The sequence below is a fragment of the Caloenas nicobarica genome, chromosome 4 (genome assembly GCF_036013445.1).
Source record: "Caloenas nicobarica isolate bCalNic1 chromosome 4, bCalNic1.hap1, whole genome shotgun sequence".
Taxonomy (NCBI): domain Eukaryota; kingdom Metazoa; phylum Chordata; class Aves; order Columbiformes; family Columbidae; genus Caloenas; species Caloenas nicobarica.
Genome location: NC_088248.1, coordinates 54,069,583 through 54,088,736, shown reverse-complemented (window position 1 = coordinate 54,088,736; position 19,154 = coordinate 54,069,583). Strand labels below are relative to the sequence as shown.

Genomic DNA, 19,154 nt, shown 5'->3' with positions numbered 1-19,154 from the left:
GTTCAGCTTGCTGGCCTTACTGATGTTCAAAAAATGCTTTCTTCATATCTAATGGATTTACTTTCTCTTTGAAGATGTGATGCTGGAACCAAGGTGTGTTGGTCCTCTGTGTTTCTGGCATTTATCTGGAAGAGAATTAGAGCTCTGGGAAGTTAACATATTAACAGAGCTTATATTTATTTGGCTTTTCTTTAGTAGCTTAGTCTGTGGCTGTAGCAAGAATTTTTAAGGAATGCTTTTGGCAAGCAACTCATTTGGTTAAGTTTGTGTGTTTCTAAAACAATTCCAAACTGACTTGAAGGACTCTTCTTCTTACCTTTCATTTGACTTGAGAATGTTTTGTCTGTGTCACTCCTCCTCTCAGTCTCATCACTAGTGAGATAACCAAGTCAGGTACAGATGACTCTTGCAGGAGAATGCTGTCACCCATCCCAGCTTTTGACATCGTCTCTGAGAAACAAACCCTGTGCAGTTTGAACAAACGGCAAGAAAGCACCAAGGAAGAATGCAACGAGCGTTTACCAGACATTGAGAGAGATGATATGTTGGTTAGGAGGATGGGAACTTTTCAGAGGCATACCACTAGCCCTGTTCCCATACATTGTCCTCCCCTGTCACTAGCTCCTCATCTGCTGCAGCAGCAGCAAGAGGAGACAGTAGCTCGTGAGAAGGATTTGAAGACTCTACAGGAAGCAGAAAGGTCAGAGAATAGAAGCAGATGCCTCTGAGCCTCATGCCTGGTTTGTGCGTGGTGTTAGCTTGGATCAGTCAGCAGTGTTGTTCCATTCTTCATACAGCCTTTAAAGATGTGTTTCACTCATTCATCATGGCATGTGTTCTTTTTTATGAAATTACTTACAAGAATGTATGCTATGAACATAAAACAGTCTGTTTTCTTTCATAATATTTAAGTACTGCAGTTCTTAATTGCTATTCAGCATGAAAACAGTCTTTCATCTTTTGGGGGGAATTTCTTTTGCAATCTGTGTTTCTTTGTCCAGACTTTTATGCCAGCTTCCAAGTGAATAATTTATCGCATACATTTTTGTGCAATCCCCAACTTCTAACATATCAGCTCCGTAAGTGTGGCGTTCAACGTAGTTTCCTCTTGGTCTCACTCCCTGCACTGTAGCTAAAGATGCCTGGTTGTCCATCACTCTGCAGCTGTGTTTTGAGTAACAGTACCCCACCTTGCCTGAGCAGCCGCTTGCCTTGGGCTGTGCAAGTGAGCGTTATCATGGAACAGTGTCACTTGTGTCTCTGGGCAGTACTGTCACACGAGAAGAAATCCAAGGACAGCTTGAAATCCCCCAGCAGCAGAGCAGTGGAAAAGAAAACAAAGTGAAATTTCCAGACCCCCAAAGAGATGACATGTTGGCCAGAAGAACTGGAGCTTTCCTAAAGCAGCCTGGGCCCAGCGTTAAGCAGTTCCTTCCCATGCCATTTTCAAAGCAGCAGAATAAGCAGGGCACAGCTAGAGAACTTGAGAAGAAAACTATGAGGTAAGAAAGTTGTGATTCTCTCCCTTGTAGCTGGCCCTGTGGGCTGTCAGGATCTCTTGATCTGGAGGAGCTGCTGTTGGCCCAGCAGCGGTTTCTTCCATACTTGTCCTCGATTCTGTGCTGACTCTTTCTGCTCAAAAGAAGGCAATGCAGGGTTTCTGGCCCTTTTGGTAGAGCCTTGTATAGACTCAGAGCAGAGCTCTTCCAGATGTGAAATTCTGAGAGTCTGCGGAAATGGGTATGCATAACAAGATGGCATTACATTTGCAGAGGTTTCTGGTTAAATATGAGCTAATCATTACAAATGTTTCCAGCTAGAAATAGAGGTGCTGGATGTGATAGGTTAGATGCTTGTCTGTGGCTTAGCTGATGCCAGTGACTTTGAAATAGGACATCCAAAGATCCCGAGATCCCTCCTGATAAGGCTCCATTCCTTTCTAAGCACCTTTGTTCAGATGAGGAAGGCTACATGGGGAAGTTGGTGCTTGAAGACTTTGAACAGAGTTATGTGTTGGCTGGTTGAGGCACATGCGAGCAAGAGTGGAAAGGTTCTTATTCATCGGCCTCTTCAAAGTACATCGGAAGGGAAGGATGTGCACAGGTGAAAACCTATTGTACAGCTCAGCCAGGAGGAGAAAAATCTCTGTCATCTACTGTAGAATTAAACAATGGTTTGGTGTTGAGAAGACCTTAAGTTGAATAGCTTAGTTAAAATATGTACCTAATACTTTAATCTTTGGTGGCGTCCAGGACAGTTTGTGTATCTGACTTAGAGGAATGGAAGTGCAAGCTCTCTATTAAAATTATGTTTTTTGCACCTGCCTCATTTAGCTTGTCACCCATCAGCTATTTGGGTTTATGGGGGGTTTTTTTGTTAACTTAGTTATGCTTTTCATTGTGTATATGTAATTTTTCAAATGTTGCTTAATACGTCTCTTTGCACTACTGCCTTTGGCTCGCTCAGGCCTGAAAAAAGTCCACAAGTCTGCACTAATAGCTCTGGAACACCTGTAATAGAACCACTGCAAGAACAGCAGCAAGGGCAGGAAGAAAACAATCTCCCTCCTGCAGGACAAGATGAGACTATTCCTACTGCCCAAGTGGGTGAAGGTAGCCTCAATGAAGTCCACCTTGATCAAACATCTAAGCTTCAGGAGGTTCCTGAGGAAAACAAAATGGAAACATTGTCATCCAAGGACGAGCATCTGCAAACGTGAGCTCTGTATGGTGTGAATCACGCAGTTTGTACGCCTCTGTGTGTGCACTTCAGAATTCAGATTTTGCATTGCCTGATGTGTTTTCAGTCCATAGCAAAATACTGTATATCAGTAATATGCTTTTTAGAAACAAGCAGAGTAGTTGTGTAATGTATTGTTCCATTTTATACAGCTAATGGAAGAAAATATTTGGTTATAATATCTATGTGAATTACAAAAACAGTTTATGAGTAGCAGAGTTTCAACTGGACTTTGCTGGGCATCCTCAGAAATGTGTGTCTTGCTTCTCCATGACTAGAAAGTGTTGCAGTGTCGACTTTTGCACTTGTTGTTCTTTTATGATAAATCCCAGATACAAACACATGGTTTGCATGACTCTAAACGAGACTGTCACTTTAGTGGATGATACTGACTTGTGTATTACCAGTACCTTTTTTCACATACACACACACCTAAAAAATAATCAGCAACGGTGATTCTGAGCACTGCTGTGAAGTGCAACTGTTAAGATTTGTCTCCATTCATTGCATGTGTGGCACTTAATGTAAATGTTAATATATTGCCTATTTTCAATAACTATTTTCTACACCTGTGTGAGGTATACTTCAGTGGATTTTTGTAATAGGGGCATTAGTGTGGGGTCAGGGAGGCGTGAGTGGTGTTCTTGTGTAGTTCAACCTTCAGATGATGAGGTAAGTCTTGTTTGCTGAATACATAATCCCTGAGTAGTGTGATTCTTTTTTTGCTCAGCTTTACTCATACAGGTTGGATGGTCAAGTGACAGTTACCCAAATTGTATGGGTCTGGTTGCAATTACTACTTAATGTTTTTATCAACACTCTAATTTTATATTTGGTCTTGTAGATTCGGCCCCAGAACTGCTGTGTCTGATGACGCAGAGTAAGTTGTCTTGTGTTCACAAGATTCTATTTTAAACAACTTACACTGCATGCTTTCCCATCTTCCTACTAATTTAAAATGCAGTTGATGCCTTATTATAATTTTGCAGTGCTCCAGCAAACAGATTTTTCAGAAAAGCACTGAAAAATGGAATGCAATATGGCTTACATTGCAGCTAAAAATAATTTTTATATAAAAGCCCATAAAAACTGAGCATAACACTAATGTCCAGCTGTTGCTTGAAGTGTTGTTTCCTTTTTTTTTTTACTTTTCTTTTGGTTTTTCTTCTGAATTTCTTTCTGAATTTCCATTGCCTCTAATCAGCTACAGGTAAAGAGAGTTGGGTTGAATCTGGGCTGGGTGTTGAGTTAAAAAATGAAGTATGACCTGTACAGGAAGAAAAAAGAAATCCCAAAGTAAAGTAAAATCCATTGTGAATAATTACTGGGAAAATACATCTTCCGTTGTTCATTTATTGTCTTTTTAAAACTTTCTCTTGAATACCTTCTAGGTTGGGTTTAATTTAATAATGTACTAAACTTCACTTTTTTTTAAGCTCTTCAACTCAATGCTTTACTTTTCACAGAAGGAGTAGGACTGTGACATTTATTGCACTCAACATATTTCAATTGTGTGTGGATGCATGTAAATTCTAGTTCAGAACAGTATGCAATGTCACTTAGAAAGCTCTGTGAAAGTATTAGCTATTCTTACAAAGTACAGGCATTTAGAAGCAAATAAATAGTTGGGAGCTATCCACACAATAATGTCCTTAATACCCTTCTTCTGTTCACAGAAATGCACATGACCTTCTCTGTCTCCCATATTAAATCACAAAATAGAAATAACATAGAGGGTTTCTGGGGTTTTTTTATAACAAGTATATCCAGAGAGTCATATATAATTTTTCACCCTTTCCTCTAATAATAAAGGCTGGAATCATGGACTGAATAGTCTTTACAGGATCTGTGATACCTTTATGCTGTGCAAAGCCTGTGTCCTCTGACCACAGAGTAAATGTGATAATTTTCGAGCAGCAGAAATTTTTTCAATCGAATTAAGAGATGAGATAAAAAGAGCATAACAACAGAGAAAAGCTATACATAACAATGGAGACCTCCCTGCCATTTCAGGAAGCCTACCTGTCTTATTGATTTGTTCATTTGTTTTCCCTCATTTTTGTGTGTCTGTATTAAATGCAAACATGAGAGAAGGTACGTGGAAATGCCTTCAACAAGGCATTGCAATGCATTTGGTTGTATAATGTGAGAGTAGCAAAGGTTAATAAATCACATAGTTTATTTCACATTGATTCAGATTTTGTTTTAAAAGGCAAAACAATAAATGTCCAAGCCTCGCTGTCATCCTTTCCAGATGTGCCAGAATTTACAAAGCAACTATTTTCCAAAACTGTCTTTAAAGTTCTTATAAATGTAAGATTGTGTTTTTACTTCTGAAGATGAAGTACTTACCAAGAATCTAATAAAATTTAGCTTTCAAATAGGAGAAATTAATTAAGCTGACATTTAAAATGCTCCCAAAATGTCTGTGAAGTCTCCTTTGAAAACCCTGTAACTTGAATTCATCCTTAGACTAGATGCTGTTTATTCCAGTGGCAAAACTAGAAACTCCTGTGTTGGGCTGACAAATTCCTTTGGTTGGTTAGTGAATGTTGGACGTTGGCATCAGCCCTGGTCTGTCTCAAGGTCCAGATGAGGCAATATTTGGTGTATTCCTGCTAATCAGACCCATTCCCATCTCCCAAAGCGATGAGGCTGAATTCTGGTGATGGTGTGACAGTCCAATGTGAATTTAGGCTTATGCTTTATTCTTTAAGCCTGACAAGAAAATTATAGTGAGCTGAAATTTTTGAGTATTTGTTAACTAGAGTCTGATTCTTTAGCCAGGCTGTCACTTTTTATGTTTTACTGGAGTTTCTTAAGTCTTAGTATGTCTATAAAATGGTAATGCAGCCACATAATAAATGCCATGCCTAAGGATTGTTAACGTATTTTCATAAAAAGAAGTGGTTTACCTTATTTCTCGCTTTCAAATTAGTCTGAACACCCAAGTCCTTGAGGCCTTTTTTTTTAATCCAGCACTTGTTCAGACCTGGTTAAAAAAAAAAAAAAAAAAAAAAAGGAATAAAAAATAATTACTGCATGATATCATTGAAAGAAAACTGCAATTTGCAAGAATAAAGTAGTGTAACTTAAAAATCATATAATCCCAAGGATCTAGTGCTCCAAAATACACTGTGCACAGTGTTTTTCCCCAGACCTTTGTCAGAACACCAGGTCTGGTACACTGGTCAGCAGAAAAGGCCTCTTGCTTCCAGACAAAATTTGGAGACAATCCCCAGAGCTTTGCTAATGCCAGAAAATCCATACACATGAATTCGGTAGAGTTGCATCGCCCTCCTCCCTGCCCCACTTGCTTGCTATGTGCCTGCTGGCCCAGTGTGTGGTTGAAGGCGGGAGTAAATCTAGTTCTGTTCATGCAGGTGTTAGTGATGGGCTGGACCCTTTTGTAGTTTGTTAGAAAGAAATAGGACAAAACGATGTGGGACTCATGGTGAAGGTGTCTTTTGGCAGAAGCTCAGAGTTTTGACCGCTTTGATTCTTTTCTGATGATGAGCTTGTCAGGCAGACAAGTCGATGTAGACCTTTCAGTTGGCCTTGGCCTTGTATTCAGGAAAGTAGAAGGTTCTCCTTAATGGTTACTACATGTTGGTCAGAGCAGAGCACCGTGCTATGAGATGCCTCCCTCAGATTGCTCTCTTGGGAAGGTGCATTTGCGCAATAATATGTTGCTGCAGAGTTGATGTTTGAACCTGGCTGGTTGCTTATCCAGGGCAATGAGGGCCCAGTAGCAGGAGCTGACAACTAGAGTAGAAGGTACATGTGGGCTTATAGTTTGATTCCTTATAGTGTATAGTTTGAAGCCTTTTCCAGAGCACCTTTTTTATTCCATTGTTAATAGCCATAAAACCTTTGGTTTTGCTGTCTCTGTGCACATTGAGGGACCTGAGTGAATGAAGGGAATAATAAATACTAGCCTTTCATTAAGACATCAGGAGACTCTTGGTAGAAAGAATTTTTAATTTCTCATCCCAGATGGCAGAGGGCGAGTACTCGTGCACTCTGCTAGAACCATGTACCACCATTTTGGGTCTTCTGTTTTCTTCTACTGTATGTGAATAAAAAATTCTGACATGAGGAAAGGGAACAAGAAGGGAGCTACACAACCAGTTTGACCCAGTAGGCACAAAGTGGAAAATACTAAACATGAAAGACTTTTCTCGTTGTGTGTTTCAAAAGCTCTTAAACTGGAACAAACCTTTTAAGGGTGACTTCACTATAAGTTATGCATCTCCCAACCTACCTCACCAGTCTGCAAAATATGACTGATATTTAAATGTTCATTGGTAGGTGATATGTCTTTAGTTTTAAAAACAACAGAACTTGCCATCTCTTTAGGTTCTGTTATTTAGAAGTGCTCCAGTCCAATCCTGAGCAATGCAACCCTTAAACTGCTCCCAGGGAAATCCAGCTGAGTGTACCCTCAGCACTGTTTAGGGGTGAAGCACAGTCATATGCTAACCTCGCTGCTCATGCTTAAAGGCAATAGGATGTGTGTTCTGTCCTTCATTTCTGAGCAAATACCTACTAATAGGATGGCATCTGTGCATGTCCTTTTCCATCCACTGTCCACGCCTCTCTGTTTTCCCTTGAGAGTAGTTCATTCCCATCTTTGCTTGCCTGAATACAAAAGTTGGCTAAATACATATATGCACAGCTTTCTGCGTCTATCCACTTGTATCACTGTGGACACAGTCACCTACAATTTTGTCTTCATTGGGTGCTTCTCCTGCTAGTTGGCTCGTTGGCTCACCTAAAGCTGCAGATGACCATTTGAAGACTGCTGTGAAATCATTCATGTGGAGTTGCATGGCTTTTTTTTTTTTTTTTTTTTGGTTTTAATGGCACAACTGAGGTCATGTTTTACTAATAATAGGTAGCAGGGGAGGAGTAGTAACAAGTACGCTATCTTCATGTGAAGACCTTTATATAATATGAATTAATGTATAATATCAAACTATTACCTTTTTTCCATTAACTCTCCAAAGGTCAGAGACAGAAATGGAATGTGTAGAAACTGTTTTGTCCTGAACATCATCTTTTCCTTGTTAGATTAGCTGTATTGATAAGTTGGTGCTGATAGCACTGAGTTTCTTCAAGGCAGGGAGGGGAGAGGAGGAAGGGAAGTACCTCTCTGCACTGCGTGTACTTCTCTGGGCTGGCTCTCCCTGGTTTTATAGGAGTAGCATTCAGCCAGCCATGCTGCCCCTAATATACTTCTCAAGCCTCTCTTGTTTTATACTTGAATGGAAACTTCTGTCTGTGGTGTTAATTGGAGGGGTCTTGAATACTCAGCAGGAAACAAATCTTCAGAAAGTAAGATGTTCTGAACTCAGCTCTGAACAGAATGATTTTAATGAGAGCTATCGATGGAGGTGTAATGTTAGTAGTGCTTCTTAGTGGGAGAAAAACTTGCTGTCAACTAACAAAAACAAGAGAAAGCTGAGGAGTATAATGCCCAAAGTACTATGTGGGATGCATATGATGTTAACTGGTCATTCTAGGGGACTGCTGCTTTTGGGAGCTTGGTAACAGTGCAGATGTCTGATTCTGCTGTAGCACCCTCATGTGGCTTTAACTCTAACAAGCTGAAGGAATAAAAGCCTCTAAATAATGCTGCATCCATCACTTCTTATTCCCCCTGTGTTTAGGAGTATGAGCATGTTCGACATGAGATGTGAAGAAGAAGCTGTGACTCAACCTCACAGCAAAGCTCGTCATGAGAAACTGCAGAACGTGCACAACCAGCTGAAAGAGGATGAGACCAGATGGCAAGATGTGAGTATGCAATGTTGTCTGCATCAAGGCCAGCTAGCAAGGCAAAAAAGTGCAACCTGCTAAATCTACAGTTACTCTCTAGCACTAAAATAATCAGAAGCTTTTTTCCTTTTTGCCTCTCAGAGAGGTTTTTGGTAGAAAATTCAAGGTAAAGCCCCAAAAATAACAGTATATACAACTAAGAAATAACTTTTCATAGTAGAACAGTTAAGGATTTCAGCTGAGAGATCTGTATATGTGGGAAGCCATAATTTCCCAGCAGAGATTAGAATGAGTCCGAAAGCTTTCAAGAGGTTTGAGAACTCTTTGCTGTTGAATAGAAGATCCTCAGAGCTAAAGTGCATAAGTTTTCCAGGCCCTCAGCGCCTTCTACACTGAACTAAAAGTTCTGAAGGGCCACTAGAAATGCCCGTACTGGAATGTCCTTGGCATTCAAAGGGCTTTATGGAGATGACACTGCATTCATGGTCAGATATTTTTTTATATGCACATGCTGTAAATTTGCCAACAATTAACAGTTTCATGGCTCTTTTTTATTATTGTTATTCTAAAGCCTCAGAGCTGGAAAAGATAAACATGTCTGGTTTTTAATTACAAAAAGAGGAGAAGGGCTTATGTTATGAAATTTGCTAATGAAAAACTAATTTCCAAACAATAGGTAATAGTGGGTGTAGCTGAATAAAGAAATACTTTGGTACTTCAGTGAGAATAATTAGTAACAGAGGAAAATGAAAGGCCTGTGTTTCAAGAAGGGGATTATAGACTGATATATGTAGGTCATGTGTAGAAATACTTTAATGAGCATTCCCTTGAGTGGAACGTCAACAATTTGTGGTTTTAAGCTAAATTAAAAGTGACAAGGTTTGTTCCTGGTTTTAATAAAATAAGTTATGCCTGCAGTACCTTCTGCTGTTCACCAATAAAAATGCAATTAAAATATTTGGAAAACCATGTAATTAAAGGAATGGCCTTTGAATTGAGTATGTGTAGGGAATCTCTGGTTTTTATTAAAACCAGAATTTTTTAAAGTACATGAAATATAATCTGTATACTAATCTCTAGATGTTGTAAAGTTAATGACTGCCCCTGTGGTTTCCTAGGAAGTTCTTTTTCTTTGCAGAAGTTGTGCAGAGGTTATTTTTTACATGTAAAATTTTGCTCCTTTACTAGTTGGCTGCGAAGAAATTTTACAGCTTAGGAAACTTTCTTACTGTAATACTTTTACTGTGGAAAAGGTCTTGTCTCTGTACCCTCCAGGACTTGTGAATTCACAACCCAAGCAGGATGTAAGACACAGGTGCCCATAAACAGATATCTCTTGTGACTCTGGTTTAGCGTCAGGCTGGTTTTGCAAGAAAGATAGAGAACCACAGTTGGTGGATCTTCTGGACAACTTTGGGCAGGCAGATTCCAAAAAGAGTAAGATCTTTACTTCAGCAGGAACATATCTGTAGAGTTGGATACAAACCATAGGCTTTTTGCTCTGTCATGTCTCATACCAACCAGGTGTGAGCTGCTTTAGTGCCTAACCTGCGTTGCTTAGATCTGGGTCCAAAATATTGGAGGGTGCCCCTGAGGAAGAATTTAAGTTTGGATGCTGCACTGGATTTTTCTGTCAAAAAATAAAAAAGCATGAGTCAACTATGCTTGTATGTAGTTGGCTGATAGCATGGGCAAAGTGTGGGATTATCAGCTCTCTGAGGCAGACTGTCAGTGCAGCTGTAGTTCATGGTGCAACGATGTTCCTTCCTCCAATTAACCTCTGCCTCCCACATGTCTGATTATTAAAATTCTTTACCAAACAGAATTTTGCTACTTCATCTTCCTGGGGAATCAGGCTTTGTTGCTAATGGTGGCCCAAGGGAAAATGAGTGCCCTGGCTGGTCCTTTTAGGCCAAACTTCCTGGTGTTATTACCTAGTGTGCTTCTGCGACACTACAAAGTCAAAAAGAAAATACACCAGTGGAGCTACGAAAACCTTACTGGGTCCTACTGTTAGGGGAAAAATCGGTCAGGCAACGTCTTCATTTTACAGTACAATTTCTCTTTAAAATAAACATTGCTGCCAGTAGGTGATGGGAGCCTGGTCCACAGGCAGGAGCAAGCGTTGCAAAGCTTGCTTTCTGTGGCCAGTTTTTAGCTATTTGCAACTCCGCATTCAGGTGCCTTCCTTCTCTCACAGGACCTGGCTCGGTGGAAGAGTCGTCGAAGGAGCGCTTCACAGGATTTAATTAAAAAAGAAGCTGAGAGAAAGAAAATGGAAAGGTTATTGTCTGGAGACGGAACAAATGAGCGCAGAAAAAGCATCAAAACCTACCGAGAAATTGTGGAAGAGAAGTATGTTGTTTTACTGAAGTGCAGAGGCATGTCTGAAAATGCTGTTTGCTCCATAGGTGATAGGTAACTGTGGGCAGCCATGCCTGCAGACCTGGGATGAGGGAGAGGGAAGGATGCTGATGGAGCAAAGGAAATAGGAGTGATTTCCAGCATTATTTTAATGTGATGGTCTTTCTTGTGTTGTTCCCCATGCAGAGAGAGAAGAGAGCGGGAGCTTCATGAGGCATACAAGAACGCAAAGTCACAGGAGGAGGCTGAGAGCATCCTCCAGCAGTACATCGAAAGATTCACTATCAGTGAAGCTGTCCTTGAGCGTCTGCAGATGCCAAAAATTCTGGAAAGAAGCCATTCAGTGGAGCCAAATTCCCCACTGGAAGACCCAAATCCTCTGAGATACTTAAGGCAACAGTCACTGCCTGCTCCAAAATTCACTGCCACCATTGAAGCAACCATTGTTCCCACCGCTGAGCTAGAGCCCAGCAGTTCAATGGGCCGCACATCTCCCAGCAAAAGTGTTGTCTCCAAGGCTGTGCCTATGCTGACACCCAAGCCTTACTCACAACCCAAAAATACACAGGAAGTTTTAAAGAACTTTAAGGTAGGATACGTTGCACTTCCCAAAGTCAATCAGGAGGCAAAGAGATCCTGACTAAATCATCTGAACATATACATATTTATTGCAATTAAGTAGAAAGTGGTTCCAGCATTATAGTGCTAATAGAGCTCAGCTACTTTCTCTGTGCTGCCCAGCCTAGTGGTCTGTTCTTGATTACCAACATTTTTAGGGGCCTGATTTTTGCCGTACTCAAACGAGTCTGTCCTTAAGCCTTTGAAACATTGCAGGGTGCGTGTATCCAGTGCAGAGAGTCCCTACTCCTTCAGAGTCAAGAGCCAGCTTGCCCAAAGATACTTTTTATATTAAAGAAGTTTCTCACCAGGGATGAATGGGGAACGCTGCTTCACTGGCGTAAAGAGGGGATATAGGCTGTCCATGCAGGTTTAAGGAAAACAGATTGATACTGGGGCAGTGGTGTAACTGGGGATTGCTGGTAAGAGAGAGAGAGTGACTGTGTTAGGTTGTAAGAACTGAGCAAGGATTATGGGAATAAAAGTAGTAAGAGAGCTTGGATGGAAGCAGGGCTGGCTGGAATAAAGAGATAGCTATGAGATTTGTGGGGGAAGGGGATGGGAGAAGAGACCGCAACAGGGATATGAAACCTGACAAGTATACCTTTGGACTGAGTGGGTGTAGAGTATGGGAGTAAGATACTGAACCAATGATGGAGAAAGCAAAGAACTAGGGTATGTTAGAGAGAACAGGTCAGGATAAGTCAGCTTTGAAGAAATATGCTTCTAACAGTGTCTGTACAAAAACTGGAGCTTCCCCAAGTCTCACTGTTGTCTCTGCTGTTGGCAGTGTGAAGCCTACGGGCATGGGTGCCCCAGCCTGTAGGATACTGGTGCCCCTGTGCCTGCCATTCTATCTGCTGCTTTGCTATTGGCATGCAGGGGTCCCTACAGCCCTTCTGATATCCCTGTAGCATTGCTACCATATATAATTGGATTGTTTATGTTTTAAAAAATAAGTCACCTTTGTATAGATGGTGAAAAAGCATGTTATGATGTCTGTAATCTCTTGAAGGCTGTCCCAGGTCTTGTGTAAAAGCCCCCACCATGTTTCCTAGTTGAAATGTGAAACTGGTAATTCCTATTTCTCCTATACCTCAGGTGGTCTTCCCCTAGGGTTTGCATTTGAGACATCAGTGAATCCTGGATCTTTGAGTTTGTTTTTTTTTTTTTTCTGATCCATGCCATTTTTTTCCTCAAAGGACCAAGATATGTATGTGTATCACCTTCACGTTAATGCATGTATAGTTCATATATGTGGGGATAAACTAACCCATGGATGCTTCTCCCCTACACCAGCCACCACTAGAAGTCTGTCTAGATCTTGTTCACTTGATGTGGAAGAATGTGATTTGTCTTGGAAGTAATCGTTCCCTAGCACATGTAGCTGTAGCATTATTCTCCCCTGAAACACCAGTCTGTCGATGATTCTCGGCTCTGGTGACAATGTGTTGACTTGCTCCAGATCAGAAGAAAGGGAGTATGTTTGTTTAACTCTGCAGCCAGGGCATCTGTCCCAATCATTCAAACATTTGGTTTTCCTCTTTAATATAAATAGAGAAATGTCTTAGTCTAAACAGAGACACTAAAATGGATGGTGCAGCTTGCCAGTGTTTTCCTGGCTTTTTTATTTCTGAGATCTTTCATGACCTGCCCCTCCAGTAGACAATCCAGCACGCTGTCACGGGAGACTTGGGGCTCCCTGTCTGCCCACACTCACTTTTGGAAATAAACCCTAAGAGTAGCACTGGGCTGAGTAGATGATGGCAGTGAGGAAAGGGAGGGAACCTTTACATCTGAAAATGTGTCAGAAAGAGCGAAACCTCTTGCACCCTCCTCTGCCTGGGAGCTGATTGTGCGAGGTGCTAGCTGCCTTCACCTCCCTGCGTGTCTGTCAGAGCCGAGGATGCCCAGTGCCTCGGAGATGGCCCCTTAATTAATCACCCTCAGATAGAGGACCAGTCTCTGGATGCATGTATACAAGAAGTCAACAGGAGGAGTTAATCCTCAGCTTAGCACTGATGGCACATACTAAGTCGGAGTGCTACTGTTGAGATATCCAAGCTGTTTACTCAAGAAGCACTGAAGATAAGTAAACGGTGAAATAAGGAGTGGGGCAGGGAGGATGAGATGGGAAGAACTTGTTTTCTTAAACTGTTTTTCAGTTTGATAAAGCAGTATTGACATTTGTTGTATCAGTTTTCAATACTGGTGAAATAAGTTAAAAGTTCCCATGGAAGAACTTACCTCTGAGCTTGTTTTTACATGTGTTCTTTGTTTATGCAGTACCTGTGGAGAAACCTGAAATGACTGGTCACCACATATATCCTAAACAGCTTCTCTAAGAAATCACTGATCTATGCCAATATTCCCCCAAAGCCCAGTGGTTAGCAGAGAAGAGTCTGTCCATATTTACTCCTTGACCTTTGTGTTGCCTCTTGTGATGATCATTTTGCAAAGAAGGACCTCTGTGCACAGAGTAGCAAAGCCCTCCTTCAAATCTATTTAAAATGCACGTCTGCTGACAAGCCTATAAACATCTGTGCTGTAGCTAGGCAGGAGCACTATGGTGTTACTGATACCTGGTCCTCTCCTGGTCTATCTCCAACTGGGCCCTCTTATTGTGAATGGCTTGTGAGGTCTTTGCAGCAAGACTTTTTTGCATGTATTCCATGACTTCTACAAACAGCCCTCCAAACTGAAGGAAGTCTTTACCTGCAACCTCCATGCAGAACATGATTACGAAATATTAAAATCCTGAAAGGAAGCTGTATGAGTGCAGAGGGAGAAGCTAGAGCTCATTTTGTATTTTCTTCCTTACTTAAAGATTCCTTAGCAGGAATATATACCCACCAAGGAGCTAGCTTGACCCTGAGAACAACGCAGTTAAACTGTTTCTGCTTTTTCCTTTTCATGGAGACAGCATAAAATAATTTTCTGGGAAAGGAGCTATTTTATCACCTCATGGGGAAGGTGGAATGCCCAGGTTTTTTTGTTGATTCCTTGCTTCCCTGTTATGAACAGTAAAGAAACAAATGGATGAAGTCTGCCATTCCTGACCCTTCAAAGTTCATGTGACAGTGCTTCAGAAAGCACAGTCTGCTAATACTGTGGTGAAGTCATCAGGGTACATTGCAGTTCATCAGCATATTTAGTCCTGGGGAACCTACTTGCCTCTTGCATGAGGCAATGCAAAACCCAGCAATTTTGTTGTAAATTTAGTATACAGCTTTGCTGTTGTTTGGGGGTTTTTTTAAAAGCTTTTGATCTGTGATGCACACAAAGGGTGTCTGCATGTTACTGGTAGAACAAAATGTGGGAAACCAGGAAATCCAGAAAAATTATTACCTTCTGTCTGTATTTTGTTTATGACCCCCCTGGAATAGAATTTTCTTCTGTCTTGCCCCATTGAATGAAATAAGTGCTTGGCTCTGTCCTTCACTGATGGGACAGACTGTGTTAACAATTGTAATCTCATGTTGAAGTCCTAATTTCCTGAATTCCTTTGAAAGCCAATAGCCTTAGCAGATTTATTTAACTATATTCTGCAGGTAGATGGAAAAGTCAGCATGAATGGAGAAAATGTCAACGGTATGGAAGAGAAGGATAAAGAGCGTACAACAGTAATATTTACTCCTTCACCGAGCAGATGTCTGAAATTTGATGGAGTAGCCAGAGGGGACAGGCCCCCAGCAGAGTTGAAGAAGGACCCCACAAGTGTTGAGCTCCATTTACAGAGACCTGCTACTCAGAGTGTGCACAAAGAGCCAACAGTAAGACCAACACGAACAAACCAGGCTTACTTTCTCTGCCAATTTTCTGTCTCATAACATATTTAATCACTAACTAATGAAACCTGAGTGCTTATATTTGCTTTATTTCAAGAGGGTGTGCCCAGACCAGGAAAAAAAAAATCCTTGTAAATCAAAAGCTTCTTCCTTTGGTATGTGGGTAGAGAAATGGGAGGGGAAGATTCAGAAAACTTTTTGCAGCCAGCATGTCAGGTTTTTTTACGGATGTCATGCGGCTGATAAGCATGCTTTAAATGTGCTGGGCCAGAGACAAATCGGCTCTGTGTCCCAGCTATTGTGCAGATTTATTCAGCACTTCTCCTGATGTTAGCTGATTAGATCGGCAACATAACTGGACTGTGTAAGCCATTATAATTAGTCTCAGTTTTCAATTTTCAAAGAAGAGGATGTGGATGTGCTGGCAGTTTTGAGCATTCAGCTTTTATTCCCTTCTCAGAAATATTAGAAAAGAGGATAAGCTATTGAAATGCTCAGAGGGGCTAATGTCTGCTTAACTACCTTATCAAAGAAACAAATTAATTTTACCTTTTCATCTTTCTTTCTCCCTCATCTCCAGAGAAAAAGGCAGGAATAAAACTAGAGCATCTCACAGCAGGAATCTAGGTGCTACAAAACAGTAATAAAAGTAGATAGTAAAAACAAAACAAGAAATAAGGACCAGACTGCAAATACAGCATAAAAATTTTGCAAACAAGTGTCAGGAAAGGGAATTCTTGCCATTCTTTTCTGTGTAACAACAAAGAGAATTGGAGATGTGGTGAGAGTTGGAATATGATAATTTTTTACTTTCACCTCAGATTACATCCAAGCATTGGCCAGGTGGATAACATGGAGTTGGCAGGGATTTGTCCCATGGAGCGATGGTTCATTCATGCCCAAGGGCTTGTGTCTTACTCCCCTGCTTCGTGACAGCCTCTGGCTATGGACAAAGAAGCCATGGAGCCTGCAGCAAGCATGGGAGCTGGAATGTGCCATGAGCACGGGCTTGATCCTGTCAGAGGGAACTGCAATGGAGTAAAAAATGAATGTTTTGCAGGAAAGCAGGCAGGAATGGCAAAGCAGAGGCTGCTCCTGTCAGAATGAATTGGCTGTAAGGGAAAAGCCAGGTAACCATTGTGTCTGATATGGGAGAGCTGATAGTGGGAATGTTTGGAGGATAGAAATGAGCGTCAGCTCACTGTGCATTAGAAGCATGATAGTAATCAGAAAAGTAGCTGAATGAAAGTATTACTGTCTCCTTTTTTAGGATTTCCAGACCAGTATAGCTATAGAAGAGCAGCAGAAGCGACTGTTAGGGCTTGGGTGTGTTTGTACCTGTTTGATGCCCTCTCATCTTTCCCTTTCTACAGTTTTGAGGATGATGTGGCCATCTGAATGCAGTTTTTTCAGTGTCTGTTTTCTGCTTCCAGTGTCTTAGCTCTCATGGTGATATTGGAAAAAGAAACAGAAGAGTTTGAATTCTCGGATTCCTTATGGCGCTGACATTTGCAGAATACTTGCTGATTTGCAAGCTTGAGTGCACTTGATGAAGCCTTCTAGAGAAGGAGTGTGCACCCAAATGGTGCTATTGACAGAGTTTTTCTGCTCTAAGGATTTTATATTGCCAGCTTCATGATTTCGTCAATAATGTAACTACGTTGTGCAAATCATTATAATTACTCCTGGTGCTTCAGCTTCAAGCAAAGGTGTATGTGTCAAGCACGTCAAGGGCAGAGCAAGGAGAGGAGACTGCTTTGAGGGAGACCTGACATGGGGAAACAAGTGGAATGTACTGAGCATGATGGGGAGAAAGAGAAAGAGATCTGCCTGTGGCTGGAAGGGAACTTGCTAACCTAAGATAAGATTACAGGTTCTGTTCCTTCTAGGTGTTTCCTTCTTTTTACCCAGCTGCTTCATTTTAATTTTCCAGGTCCCCGTGCCTTAGACTACAGCATGGGCAGTAATTTAGCTACAGGAGTGCCCTGGCTTATGGATGTAAAGGGCTTAGATGCCAGGTTACAGAGATGTGGCATGGTACTGGTGCTTGGCTGCTTCCCTCTGTGTGTTGGGACACAGACCAGTACTGCTGTAGGCAGCTCGATATGGCTGCGATCAGTCTGAGGCCTTACCTGCAAGAATTGGGCAGCTACGCTGGACTCATTTCACTCAGTGTTCTTTCTGTACCTATTTTACTTCAGTTGCTGGACATTTAACACAACCATGTCAGCCCGCATCTGCAGAGTTCAAAATGCTAGACTCCTCTCTGAAGGTATAACCCCCTGCCTAGGAAGGCTGGGAATCCAAATTAGGAATAACTCTAGCTGTCACTATGAGACCTCCAGGAAGGAAGAAGGGGTTTGCTTTTTGCCCCAGCAGGATGGGGCTTCCAAGCTACACATTCTTGGAAGCAAGGAAACCTTCTGAAGCTTCTGATGCATCACCTCCCACAAGGAGAAACCAGGGCTATTGTTTTTGTCTGATGCTTAACCCTACAGAATTTTTAGGAGAAGAGGAGAAGACCACAGAAATAGGGATAGAAAAGCAGCTGAGATGAAGAAGCAGAGCTGTCTGGAGTGGAAGAAACAACTGCATTTCTTTTGCCTTGAGAAAACTTCTACAAATTGAGCATGTTTTCAAAGCCTTTTCTAAACTTGCTTTTACGGCCTTGATTTGTATACTCTCCTTTATTGCTACAGTTCTTGTTAGCTATGTCCTTCCCAGGCTTTGAATAAGATTCACAGGCACAAGTTCGTCTGCCTGTTAAGAGATGCTGTTTCTAGGGGGTATTTTTTTTCCTCTAGTTGCTCTGAAATTTGTTTTGCTTTTGTATTTTCTTCATTAATTTTCTGCTCTGAGTCTCTTTTGTGAAGTATATATTCCTTTTCATGTATACGTTACCTTTGGCCCTCCTGTCTTCCCTTTCCGATTTTCTTCCTGTTCTTTGCATGCCCCTTCCTCCTCCTCTTCCATCCCTCGTAGGGCTGTTCTCCTGCTGTTTCAGTTCAGTTGTCAAATGGACTAGTCCTGTCTTCTCTCCGCCTGGCAGGCTTCCCTTTGAAGCTCTGGAGCCCTGCTCTAAATCTGTCCGGATGGCCTCAGGCCTTGTCTGCAATATGGGAAGATGCTGTGCAGCTGTACTTCCACAGCTCTTTTGGCCCGAAGTTTGGAAAATGGTTTAGTCAAGTTACACCACTTAAGATGCTAATATGATTGAGGTTTTTGGGGAGCTAGAGAAGTGTAGGGATCCTTTCACATGTGGGAGACCTCAGTGGTTGTTGTCTTTTAGACAGAGAACCATCCCATCTATCTGTTAATCTATCTGATTGGCAACCAGAGACTGATTGGGAAACATGCACCTCCTGCCTAAATTTACTGTGAAATGAGATGCAAAAAGCTGTAGCAGGTGGGAAGGATGGTAAAGAAAAATATTTTCAAGAAACTATACTTGTGTTTGTAGTGTATAGGTAGAGTACTTAGATTGGAGGGGGGCCGGGGTCGGGCACAGATTTTACAAGACACTTACCTTTACTCAAAGTAACTTAGCAGGTTTTGCCTATAATTTTAGGCTGGGAAGGATAGATTTGGCCTACAAGCAGGACCAAAATATCCCACTGGTGTTTGTGGAGCAAGATGTTGTTGAGAGAGGCATCAGGTTAAGCATACCTCTCTTATTGCAGCTGGAAAAACAGGGACAAAGGCCTGAAGACTGACTGAGCAGTCGGGTCAATGCCAGCAATGACGTGAGAACCATCTCTACCCTGGTCCTACCTGTCAACCATTACGTCGCGTTTTCTTTCCATTATGCAGAACAGTTACATGCATTACAAATGCTGAGAAGTTATATCCTCTAGCTCTTTGAAT

At 41.5% G+C, this 19,154-nt stretch overlaps 1 protein-coding gene across 8 annotated transcripts in view; it reads left to right on the top strand.

The window, feature by feature from the left end:
• Positions 1-19,154, top strand: part of LIMCH1 (LIM and calponin homology domains 1) — a 179,849-nt gene that overhangs the window by 132,249 nt on the left and 28,446 nt on the right. For all 8 annotated transcript variants that reach the window (XM_065634935.1, XM_065634933.1, XM_065634938.1 and 5 more), the window contains 8 exons: positions 365-700; positions 1,269-1,502; positions 2,467-2,715; positions 3,584-3,619; positions 8,412-8,538; positions 10,721-10,875; positions 11,071-11,473; positions 15,054-15,275. In XM_065634935.1, the coding sequence (XP_065491007.1) occupies positions 365-700; positions 1,269-1,502; positions 2,467-2,715; positions 3,584-3,619; positions 8,412-8,538; positions 10,721-10,875; positions 11,071-11,473; positions 15,054-15,275 (1,762 nt within the window). The remainder of the gene's footprint in view (positions 1-364; positions 701-1,268; positions 1,503-2,466; positions 2,716-3,583; positions 3,620-8,411; positions 8,539-10,720; positions 10,876-11,070; positions 11,474-15,053; positions 15,276-19,154) is intronic.